The sequence below is a fragment of the Ixodes scapularis genome, unplaced genomic scaffold (genome assembly GCF_016920785.2).
Source record: "Ixodes scapularis isolate PalLabHiFi unplaced genomic scaffold, ASM1692078v2 PGA_scaffold1__304_contigs__length_218370807, whole genome shotgun sequence".
Lineage (NCBI taxonomy): Eukaryota > Metazoa > Arthropoda > Arachnida > Ixodida > Ixodidae > Ixodes > Ixodes scapularis.
Window position 1 is genome coordinate 11,757,060 of NW_024609846.1, and position 12,572 is coordinate 11,769,631.

General features: G+C 46.3%; 1 protein-coding gene across 1 annotated transcript; it reads right to left on the bottom strand.

The window, feature by feature from the left end:
* Positions 1-3,052: 3,052 nt before the first annotated feature.
* Positions 3,053-10,573, bottom strand: LOC8030904. The gene is made up of 2 exons (XM_029966087.2): positions 10,317-10,573; positions 3,053-4,682 (listed from the first exon to the last, which is right to left on the bottom strand). The coding sequence occupies exons 1-2, from the start codon at positions 10,487-10,489 to the stop codon at positions 3,053-3,055; spliced, it is 1,803 nt and encodes a 600-aa protein (XP_029821947.2). The 5' UTR covers positions 10,490-10,573.
* Positions 10,574-12,572: the final 1,999 nt, after the last annotated feature.

Below are 12,572 nucleotides of genomic sequence, written 5' to 3' on the forward strand. Positions count from 1 at the left end.
TGGAGGTAGGAAGCTTTTGGAAGCGATATGACGCCACCAGAGGTGAAGCCCGAAGCATGGAGGGACCGCCCCCAGCGATGACCAAACCCAAGAGACGCTATTGGACGACATGGAGAGTTCTCTCCCTTCCGTCCAATAGCGTCTCTTGGTTTTGGTCGTTTTAGTCATCTTTGGGGGCGTATCCCTCCCCACTTATAGCTACACCACTGGTGGCCTTAATGACGCTTCGAGAAGCTTCCTACCTCCATAGGTTCGGGCTATGATAGCAGACGATTCTGCAATAGAAACCGAATCGGCTGGCGCTCCCTCGACGCGGCGAACGCCATCTGTCGGCAGCACTTTTCACTACGAGTGCGTCGTCTGTGAAATGGCGGCGTAAATCGTAAAAAAAAGAAAGGCTTCTCTTTTTTTTTAAGGTAAGTTAGCTTTTTTTGGTGTCAATTGCCACCACTTACTTGCACCTCTGTAATACATGGCAGCGTTACACGTTCAGAAATCGACTTTTGCGGGCCGTCTAAATTGCCTTAAAACCGTTAGTTAACATGCTGTAGTATGGAATGCAATTATTGAGGTCTGACTGCAGGTCATGTTTACGGGAGGTTACTGCCTTTCTCAAGAGAAGAATGCCGTCTCTCAAAAATATTTGTCAATGACTGAAAACCGGTTCCACTACAAAAAAATGTCGCCGAATTTCAAGATTTTGTTTTATAGACGCTTTACACACACGCCAAATTACAGCCGCCATTGCTGACCTTCTCTTGTCTTACCGAGATGCCGAACAAGTGAAACGGCAGTTGACGATCCTCTACAAAGGTCGATGCTTTAGAAAAGGACAGAGTTGAATCTAATGTGGCAATAACCTGGCCTGCTATGGTAATGATAAAGTCAAATAAACAGCATAAGAGGAAACAAGAACAGAAGGTCAGTTATGGCGGCGTCCATGCACAGCTGCTGCAAAGCGTCTATAACAGAACTAGCTGCGATCTGCAAATGGGAAATATTTTAGGTATGCATAAAAAATAGAAGAGCTGTTTTTGAAAGGTTGTATGCTTTGATAACGGCGTTTAAATTTGAGGGAAAGGGGGGGTATCTTTCTTTTTATGCTTCACGTGCCGGAAACTGTTTCTTTTCAAGTAGTCTATTTAGTAAAAGTGGAATGAATATTCAAATACTGAAGAAATCACTTTTAGATGTTTGTGTTCAGTTCGTAGGTACGTGAAACAAATGGAATGAAGTTTCGATAGAATGGTTTACACTACCACAAAGAGAATGCTATAAAAATATACCACAACTTTTCATTCGTTCCTCAAATCAATTTGAAAAAAAAATCGTCACAAGTATAGCGGTTACGTTTTGCGGAACGTCAACGGTGGAGTTCCTGAAAGTCAACTAACGGAGACCTTATTCCACTCACAACCTCGCTAGAGACAATCATCAAGATTGCCTGTGGACCGAGCATATTATCGTCGCTCAGAGGCCAATGAGATATCGCCGTTGACCGATAAGAACGCCGAAGGACAAATCACGAAGCATGATGCACAAACAAAATAAGCAATACCCTGCGTTTCTTGAGCTGTCACTGACCCTACTAATCCCGCAGGACCTGAAGGATGGAGGTAGGAAGACTCCGGAGGTGACATGACGCAACCACCCGAGGGTGACCAAAAGCAGCTGTGGTTTTGGTCATCGTTGAAGGCGTGTCTCCTCCACGCTTCTGGCTTCACCTCCTGTGGCATCATGTCACCTCGAGAAGCTTCCTACCTCCATGACCTCAAGCATGGAGTGGTGAGCACTGGTGCGCTTGAAACGACCGTCAAAGAAGCCGAAGTGAGCCAGGGCAACACACGTGTAAAGTTGTCATGTTTGGCAGATAGCACGCTTGTGATGGCCAACTAAAAGAGGTAAAAATTGTAGAAAACGTAAAAAGATCTTAAATGCCACAAGTTTGAAATTCATGTAACGGACCGAGCGGAGGCTCCACGTTTTGCGGCTTACTAACTACATAATATATATATATATATATATATTGAAACTTAAACATTTTCCTTTTAAAGTGGCATATCTCGTTAATCATAAGACTCGCAAACTTCGGGTTAACATTTAAAATAAAAATTAAAGTGTTATTTTAATCAAGCTGTTCGCATTTTTCGCAACAACTTGCTTTCATGCTTCTTTTAATGCTTCCTTTATGTCAGAACTCTTATTGTGACTTCTTTGTACCAACGGCGGCACGCCGTTGGTACAAAGTTGTGCCAACAGGCACAACTTTCAGCCAACGGCGGCACGGAAGAGCAGCCCACTAACTCAGTGTTGCATAAGGTGTAAAATGGAATTTTTCAATGCACTTTTGCTCAGAATCGTTCGGTATGAAAGACAACATAAGCCACAATCACTGAATTGAGGTGAGCGTCTCATGAATGGAATACCTTCATTTGAAAGAATAAAAGCACAAAGGACAAGGTGAGGCGACAATTGAGTCGTTTCAAAATTCATTCTGGCAACTTTGATCACTATATTTATCGCAGTGTATGACATATGTGCCAAACTAAATGCGACGTCCTTGAGGCTGATGAAGGAAAACGTTGAAGATACTACCAATTGGAGAACATGAGGTCTGTACGTTCGAGACGTAAGTACAACGCGACGCATGAAGTTTGGCTCCAAAGTCTTTTGATTGCCGAAATTTTATCAAAAGACTTATCGGTCGCCGCTTTGTACTGGTCACTTCCTATTTTCACATCGTAAAAACTGAAACAAATAAATAAGCAATTATCGACGTGATCAAAGAGCCAATTGTTATGTGCCTATCACGTGCAAAAGTGACGGTGCCTGATGAAATACAGTTTCATGGCTACTATTAGTATGTCAAAACTGAAACTGCTTTCTTAGCCACCAGAGGACACTGAATTTTGAAAATGGCCTATTCAAAAAGAGTGATCGCCTGTCTTTGTCTTTTGCCCTATGTGCTTTTTATTCTTTCAATCGTCATCCAGTCGTCATCCAGTGCTAATCAACAACCTTCACACTCTCCCCTCTCAAGCGCGTAGTAGTATCACAGCAAGAATCCGAACGTCCGTCTACAGTAGCAAAACTTTTCCAACCAGTGGTCCGCCACGCAGTACGACTGACCAAAGTACCAGTTGCACCGGCTCACTTGGTCCAACACGGATATGTTTTCTGCACGTCCGTCGACTCGAAGCGTCGCCTCAAAGACGCCTCCACCTGGGGACACCCGCACTGTCACCCAGTAATGGCTGACGTTGGACGTCTTGTCTTCTTGGGTCGGCTGCAAAGCCGTGACGTCCATTAGGTCAACCAGATGAAACGGTTGACACTTGCGGGGTTCTTTTCGAACCCACTCGTTGATTTGATCCACGAGACGCTCTCCGAGGGACATGGCGAATGCTGGCGTCACATCCGTGTCTCCATCCGCTTGGCAAGTGCACCAGTGGTGCGAAATGGAAGCCTCTGCGCAGGTCCGCGTTTCCGGTACCTCATGGAAGAGACTGATGCCGTACTTTGTTCGCGGAGGCGGTTGTTGTTGCGGAAAGTCAAGGAGCTCCAGAAGCGTCGCGTGAACGTCGAAATGCGTCGTGAGTCGCCGCTGGTTCCGTCGGAGGTTCCTCGCGACATCGGGATGAGCCTCCAGGAACCATCGCGGAAAGATTAGAAACGCAAAGGGCTGCCTGTCTTCGTACTTTCCTATGAACGTCGACCGAACGTCGCCAAACCTAAGTCCGTGGTCGCTGAGGAATACCACCACGGTGTGGTTGAGCACTCCAGAGTCGTTGAGTGTGCGGAAGTGCTTGAGGAAGGGTGCATCCGCGTAGCCAACTGCGTTGAACGAGTCGTGCGCTGTCTCGCTGATCCAGGCGTATGAAAAAAATGGTCGGCCATTCATTTGAATTGTGAATCGGCTAAGGTAATCGAGCAGCATCTCGAAGGGCATGTGAGGTCCTAGGCAGCGCACATCGTCGAATGCATACCGCTTTCTGGGAGAATCGTCCATTGCTTGAATGAGAGGTCGGGGATAGTAGTCGGCGGGAGCCTCGTGGAAGCCGTTTAAGAAATAATTGAACAGGCCGTAAAAAGGAGACTCTTCTAGAAACATAGTCCTGTAGCCACGCCCAGCATACATCTTCCAAATGAGATTGATATTGTCGAAGAATTTATCTGTACAAGCGTTATAGGCCTCCGCAGCGTTCATTCCAGTAATAAGTGGAAGTTGATTTGGAAATGAATTGTCTCCGACTTTGTTAAAGCCAAAGAGTTCGAATGCGTCGAGCCCATCTCGAACATAAGCTCCAGTCTGTGGTAGGTGCCGCACAAAGTTCAAATTAGACACCGAATCCAAACCTAGGACCAAGACGCTCAAGTTGTGCGACGCCCTCTTAGAAGCGCCTTGGCATCGCAACTCCACATTTGCCTTTAATATGGGGTTGAGCAAGAACTGATCGTGGAAGACTTTTGCCAGGTTCGATTTTAGGGAGCATTCCACGAACATAAACTCTTTGTTCAGACGTTCGCCGAACTTCAACGGGACTTTCCTTCCATAGAAATATTTCTCATCGGGCTTGTCGAGAGTGTCGTTCCGGTAGATCTCCCGATAGAAACATTCCATATCTTCAGGACGTGTGTCACGCAGCCGGAGCACCTCTTCTTTGATTAACGGAACGCCTTCCCTGAAAAAAGAAAAAGAAAGTAGTCAGGTATATGTTTTCTAACCACATGCACTTAGCTTCAACAGGTTAGTAGAGTGACATATTGTGGATAAATATATTTGATTTGAAAGAAATGCCGGCATAACACCGTGGCAACCATGTTATTGGCGTGCTAAAAGGACTTAAAAGTTTTGAAGATATGTGCGGGTTAGAGGAATTTGTGGAAACATTTCATTTCCAGCTTTCTTGCCCATGGGCACCTTGCGCCCTCTCTCGCCTGCTCTCCGTTAAACGCTGTAAAAGATAAATTCCAGTCAAAAAAACTGCGTAGATCGTGATATTCCCAGGGATAGCGATAGACAGCAATAATACGAAAGTAATATAACTTTGAATCATAGGGACGTGTACTTTTTATTCCTAACTCAGACAATTTTTTTATTCAGTTCTACGAATTTATTTGGCAAAAATCTAGAGCATTTTTTTACCACAATAAAGGACGTAATATTCACAGGGATTGTAATAGCGTAGGACTGACATCACGTATCTGATTTAAAGCTACTATTACCACGAACCATTTTCGTTCCTCGGGAACTTTTCCTGTATTAGCCCCTGTAAGGTTACCTTTTCCGCGCACGTATGGCGGTCGCATTATTGATAGCCATTTGGTGATTTTCAGAGTGTGACAATACCTAAATGCGGCCACAATTTTTAGGTTGTGTGTATGTTTATACAGCCTAGAACTTGGTCTGCCTCCGGGGAGGCAAAGTCTCCTATCGTAAACCGGAGACACGGAAAAATAAAAAAACGGACAAAACAACAACAAGTCTCAAGTCTTTGAGACTTGTTGTTGTTTTGTCCGTTTTTTTTATTTTTCCGTGTCTCCGGTTTACGATGGAAGTTCTTCACCAGCTCGCCTGTGCTTTTACCCTTTCTTCGTTAAAGTCTCCTATCTTTAGATGAGAAATTTAGCCAGTGCAGTACAACCGCTAGCCTGGGGTCTTCAACGTGCACCGCGCAGTAGTAATACACGACCGCACGCCGGTACGATGCTCATCCAGATCGAAACGGGTAGCGGTGGGGATTGAACCCAGGATCCTGGGTTCTGCAGCGCGAGCTTTCGCTCCACGTGCTCCGAGCTGGTGTTGCGGCCCACAGACTGAACACGAACACTGCGTGAGCACTCGATCTGAGCTCGTGACAATCAATGCCTCGGTGGACGTTTGTGTTGTGGCTCAAAATTGGACGGAAATTGCAGAATCCTAGCAATGCGTAGATCTCAGCACTTGCACAGTGCTTTGCATGGCTTTGCCAACCCCAGCGCGGGGCACCGTGGCGGGGATATGCTCCAATTTGAGCATGTAAAACCTGTTCGTTTTCCTAAAAAAAAAAAAAAAAAAAATGTTTTTGCTATTACCATTTCGCGGACGGGAAAAAAAATCTAATGCGTGTTTTATAAGTTATAAACCTTAGGTATTAAATGAACGAGTGATAGCATTGGATAGGGGATGAGGTATTAGAACTATTGTGAGAGTGTTTGATTTCCAGTCGTCGTTTTGGAGCACTCCAGAATCGCGTTTTCTAGATTGCGGGTCTGCTAATGGGTGAAAGAAATCAACATGTCTGGCTTCGGCGTGTGGCTTTGGAGCAGTGTTGTACAAGGTACTTGACAATAGTATTTAACATAAGTTACCAGGTTACTGCTTCAAACCGTATTGAGAGTACCACTCAGGTGACTTTCCCCGCAAAACATACCTAGTATATTACAATGCATATTGCCTAGAAATGCAATTAAATTACCTTCAAAGATACGTTTTCATTACATAATTAGTATTGACTTCAGTGATACTATAATGTTTCATTTGCAAGCACCTAAAGCAAAGAAAGAAAACTGCGGTGCTATTTTATGCAGTCCCAGTACCAGAGTATACTCTGGTACTGAGACTCCATGTAAAATGCAGTCCCAGTACTGCATGTCAAATGCGTGTAAAATCACGATGTAAAATGCACCAGTGTGATGCTGTAGCACCACACTGGTGCATTTTACATTGTGATTTTTTCCAAGACAAAGGATTAAGAAGAAGTCACTATCTATACTAGTCATGTTTTACATCTGCAGCGGCGCCATCCTTGTGTTCGGGTACGTGTGCTGTTACCGCAACAAAACCCCGCTTGGTAAAATAACGGGTCGTTTACTCATTCCGTGAAAATGTTTGCTGGGTCTGCCCGTGTTATCTCGATAGCCAGGGCGGAATCTCGCATAATAGAGCCCTGAGTTCACGAGATTGCCTGCTCTTACTTTTGCAACTTCCTTTTCCCCCCACTCTTTTTAACCTAAGAAGCAGGCACGTAGCCAGGGGGGGGGGGGGGGGGGGGGCATGGGGCCCAGCCCCCCCCCCCCCTTTCCTGAAATGGTCCATTTTGCTTGGATCTCCTCTCCCCCCGCCCCCTCATACAGCATTTGTCATGGGCGCTCCCCCCCCCCCCCCCCCCGCCTCCCCGAAACAAAATCCTGGCTACGTGCCTGCTAAGAAAAGTGCACTATCATCCTTTTATTCAATGTAGATATAAATTTGACCTGACCGCAAAGATATCAAGATAAGCCGAGAATATTTTCCTTTAACCTGCCATTCGTGTTTCGTGAACTTATTTTTGCCAATCGGTTTGAACAGCCTCGACTGCTTCTTCCAGTAAGCACGAACGAAATCGTGGAAGTAATGTGGGCCAAACTTTTTCGTGCGTTTCACCATTCCCGCTGGTAGAAACCTTCGAGCAATTAGGTAAAGAAAATCACCGACCCGTTCACGAATTTTATCTTCTGAACAGCATTTATTTTATTATTGACAGTTGAGTTTTTCAGTGGTATACATTAAGCCGATGTCCTAATATCCAGTTTTATGGCTTTAAGCATATTTTTATTAAGCCGATGTCCTACTGTCCGTCTTTATTGCTTTTAAGCATATTTTAAAAAGCCGGTGTCCTACTATCCGGTTTTATAGCTTTAAGCATAACGAAATTGCGACTATTAGCGTTCGTGTTGACATTCGGGTTAATGGCAGTCGAATTGCGTTGCTCACATTTTTAATATATCGGATTACTTTTTCAGTCATGAGAATTGTTTGCTTTTAATTTTAGTTTCAACGGCGGGCTAATCATGTAAAGGTTCACTGCGGCGATTTCTTCATTGTCCCTGATTTGTCTGAAAATTCGCTGAACACACCAAGAAACATCGGCTTAAATAGTATCCCATATATTAGGTCAAAATATTGTTTTTTCGCGAAGTTATTGAATTTATAAATTTGGTCCTCATCGTGTTTTTCAAACAGAAAGTCCCTACTGGCGAGAATGAAAAAGTGACGATAGCGGGAGGCAGGGCTTCAATCTTTGGACTGTTGAATAGGTTCCCAAATGATTCCAAGCAGTTTCATTGTGTCAAATTAATCATTTGGAAGCTCGCTCTTGTGCCCGCGCACCGGCACGGAATAAATACTTGGCATAGTCTTATTTCTTAGACTGCTTGCTGGACTGGCGAGCCTGCCTGCCACTGACTTCAAGGCACTGAGAAATTCCGATAGATTAAAATGTTGGTTTTTGCATGATTTTCATTTTCTGATTTCCCGATAACTATTATGAACTTTGTGATATTACATAGCATTCTGGAAAGGGTAAAAGCAGGGGATTCAGAAAATAAAGTTACTTGAGGTAACTCAAATAATAGCCGGAATAACACTTTAAGCCCGTACCTCCTCAATGAATTTTCTTTTTCCTTGTGAGCGTATCAACATGATCATGACTAATGTAACTGTTCTCTCACCCCCCCCCCCCCCCCCCCTTGCAATAGTGCCTCCGGGTGCTGCTGGGTAATGGCAGATAAAAACAAAACAAAAAACAGCATACTTGATTTCAATACACCGATCTCACCAAGCATTCGAAGCATGCGTGACGCCGCCATAACTTTAGTTTACAGGAGACAGACGGCCGTACTTGCGAGGGCTCGTGCCGTCTCGTGCTCTACACACGCAGAGCCCCAGCGAGGTTGTCGCACGCGCAGAAAGACTAAGGTTCCTCGATGCATTGTGGCGGCGGTGGCGTAGTCAAACTGGCTGGTGAGATCGGTCTATTAAATGACTACCTGGGTAAATTACCATTAAAAAAAGGGGGGAAACACGCACACATACTGGCCGCGCATTCTAGAATGAAAGCAATCTGTTTTGTGTTATTGGCCGCACACAATGGCTACCGAGTCCAACCGGCGTTCCCGTAGGAGAGGCCATCTTCCGCTGCTGGAACTGCGAGCGCACCGGCACTCGCGCTCGCGTATGGACCTTTCTGGAAAGTTGCACTCACCCTCAAACGGTGCACGTGAGGCTTTATGGGAACAGTGAGGGTCGCTGGTCTGTCGTTCGCTTCTACTGGCGGCTAGATGTTTTGGTTGCGCCCTCCTATGGTTTCCTTTCGTGACGTCATTACCTTTCGAAGAACAAGTTCGATGGTGTTTGTAATGGGCATAGTGGAAGCTTGATATCATGGCGCTCTGAAACTAACATTGCCAACACCGTCAAAATCGAAGTTCTTTTATCACTATTTTCGTCGATGAGAAATCCTTTGCTGAGGCCGCTCATTTCAGTGCTTCGTTGTCATTTGCTTCAAAGGACCGGCCTCGAGCACGGCGCATTTGACGCTACTTGCAAGACAAAAGCAAACACATCGAGGGGCTTTACTTTCTTTTAAAGCCCTTTCATGTTTCAAAAGTAGCGCAGGGTGCGTCGATGGCCGAGGCAGGTGCAACGCGCAGCCCTTTAGAAGATCATGGCGGCACAGCGCAGCACTGAGCGAGATTTCAGACGCCATGTTCTTCCCAGAAGTGGCGCGCGGCACGTGTCTCGCGCGGAACAGACTGGCGATGGTGCCAGTCTGTGCTTTCGTCGTAAGAGATTTAAATATGGTTTGATGCACACGGTCCTAAGGAGTCGCAAATGCGTGAATGAGCCTATAAGTCTACCTCACTTCGAGGCGTTTACGCTATATCGCGTACCCACGCTTTGCGTCCCGTTCGTTCTGGACGTCGACCAAAGCGTTCGTTTTTTGACCAGGCTAAGTCAGGCAACATCGGCACCGCACCGTAGTCGATATGCGCGCTCTTTCTTGCTTCCGTTTAATAATTTTCGTCTCGGTACGGGACCAGGGGTATCTTCCGGATGTTACCATGCACGGTCGCCGACAGCTTCACAAACAGTGCGTGGGATGTTAACACTGGTTTGCCTCGTGATTGATTCTTCGAGATTTTTATGCGGTAATAGCTCAATCTAGTTGTCCGCTGAGTAATGATAAGATGCTCGGCAACGACTCGCATTTCTTGCACTATCTGTAACGATCGGTCGCTTCAGCTTACGTTGATCAGGGCTATACGCCAATGCGCCGTTTACAAACGAGGCCGCGTTCGACCACACCAAGCGAGGGAACAGGGCGTGCGCACAAACCCGATTCGCGGAAGCTTCTGCGCATGCGCCAAGCAGAGCCCGCGTCATGCCGACAGCAGCGCCACCACAGCGGCATATGTTGGCAGAACCGAGCATTGAACTATGCGTGACGCCGGTATTCCTAGGAGGAATTGAAAGAGCGCACATCTGAGTCGGGAGGGCCATAGTGTTCACCCACCGCAGATAGATGAAATCGGGATTGCCGGGGCACCTCTTGTCTCGAGCTCTTCTGAAGTAGCGGCTCACGGACGGGTCGAAGGGGTCGAACTGCGGCATCGTGCATCCGGAGGTCTTGAGCCGGTGTCCCACGGCACTCACGTGGCGGGACGTGTACGGGCCGACGGCGAACATCCAGAAGCGGCCGATGCTGTAGATCACCAGGATGTTGACCGTGGTGACCAGCACGAACGTGGTCCGGAACGTAATTCGAGCTCGACTCATCATCTGGCATGTCTCGCTTGGCCAACATCAGCCTGAAGAAAGAGACGGAAGATATATGGTAAATAAAACGCCTCGTGGGGTTAGATCACAGTTTTACCTTATAGCAAACAAAGCCAGAGCTTTTTTTTTTCGACAACAGCTTGAAGTATAAACAGCACGTAAAAAGATTTGACAAGCGACAATCGTTTTTTTTTTTTTTTTTTTTTTAAGGATTTATACGGATTTTGAACAAACTAAACGTGCTCTGAGCAAACGCATCGAGACAAGCGAACCGTTCGTTTCTCTTAATAAAAAAAAAAAAAAATAGACTTGCTAAAAAAGATGCCGCATCATGATGGGTTGCGGACATGTGCATTGGCCGCCGCAGCCAAAGTCAAATTTGGGGGTTTTACGTGCCAAACCAACGACGGGCATCTGGCACGCCCCAGCGGAGGACTGAGGATTAATTTGGACCACTTGGGGATCTTTTGACGTGCAACCGAAAGCTCGGTTACACGGCGCCTCCTCCGCAATAAGCCTCCGTCAGATTGCGGGCACCTCGGCCGGGATTCGAACCCGCCACATGGGGTTCCGTAGGCCAGCGCTCTCGCCTCGGAGCCACCGAGGCGGCCCGCCGCAGCCAAGATCTGACCTAGAGATGCGTAGTTGCATGACTCTGTTAGATCTGATTATGTCTGCCCCTCGTTTTTCTTTTCAATGTGTTTTTCTTTCAGCCATGCTTGTTTGGAAGGGAAAATAAACCTGTTGTTACTTGCGCCTTTTATGTGTAAGTGTCGTCCTTCTTTGTCCAAGTTTGTAAACCTCAACAGCGCGGAACAAAAATGAAAAACCAACTAGCCAAACCAAAGCTTTATTGGACTTATATATGAGGCGAACAACGTACGGTACACCCCGCAAGTTAAGAATTAAATCATCTCACGCAAATAATGAAAAACCAACTAGCCCAGAGATCAACAGGCACAGGGGACACCCAGTGCATCTGGAGTTAAAAGAGAGAGTGGCATCTTGCTTCTTAAAAGCTCGACCTGTTATCTTAGCAATGCGCATTGCAGTAAAAACATAACTACGGATGCTCCAAAACCAAGGCATAATCAAACCAACACAGCACTCCGACTGGGCCACACCGGTAGTGATCGTAAGAAAAAAGACGGCACCATGAGAATGTATGGATACCATCGGAGAACCATGAGCGCCGCTGCAAAGCCGGCGGTATATCCGATGCCAACTATAACTGAGCTGCTAGTGAACGTGCAGGAAGACACCATGTTTTCACTCTTGATCTCACCCATGACTACCAATAGCTGCGGTCGACAGCGGAGGCGGCAGAGGTCCTCACCATCAACACTATAAAAAGACTATACTGAGTCAAAAGGATGGCGTTTGGAATCTCGGCTACCCCGGCAATTTTCCAGTGGATGGAGACAGTCCTGGCGGGCCTACCCGGCGTGGGAATTTACCTAGATGTCATCATCAACGGAGTCACAAAGAGTGAGTACCTCGATCCACTTGGGGCAGTTTCAAGCAGTCTGGACAGCGCTGGACTTCGCTTAAATAGGCCAAATGCCATTTTGGAACTTAAGAAGTCCGGTTTTTCGGACATAAAATAAATGCTGCTGGAGTACAGACCACTGAAGATAAACTAAAGGCCATCAGAGAGATGCCGAAACCGACCTTCCGAGTCACGCTACAATCGTTTCTAGTGCTCCTAGCATTCTATTATTGGTTCGCCAAGGATCTGTTCACGCTACTTGAGAAAGACATCATAGCATTGAGGTTCACAACACCATCAGGCGTTTATGAAACTAAAGCAAGCCATTGCGGAACGCACAGTTCTAACGGAGTACGATCATAATAAACCGCTGATATTGCCCTGCGATGCGTCGCAATACGGCATTTGTGCAGCGTTGGCACATCTGGACGAACAAGGAAACGAAGCCACAAGAGCTTCGTTTCCTTGTTCGTTACCGTGCAACATTTCTAGGACGCTGGGAAA

What these genes read in the sequence shown, in the direction of transcription:
- LOC8030904 (XM_029966087.2), bottom strand. Translation starts at nt 10,489, where the DNA reads ATGTTCGCCGTCGGCCCGTACACGTCCCGCCACGTGAGTGCCGTGGGA. An exon ending in CCCGATTTCATCTATCTGCG is followed by an intron (nt 4,683 to 10,316) that starts GTGGGTGAACAC and finishes TTCTTTTTTCAG; the next exon opens with GGAAGGCGTTCCGTTAATCA.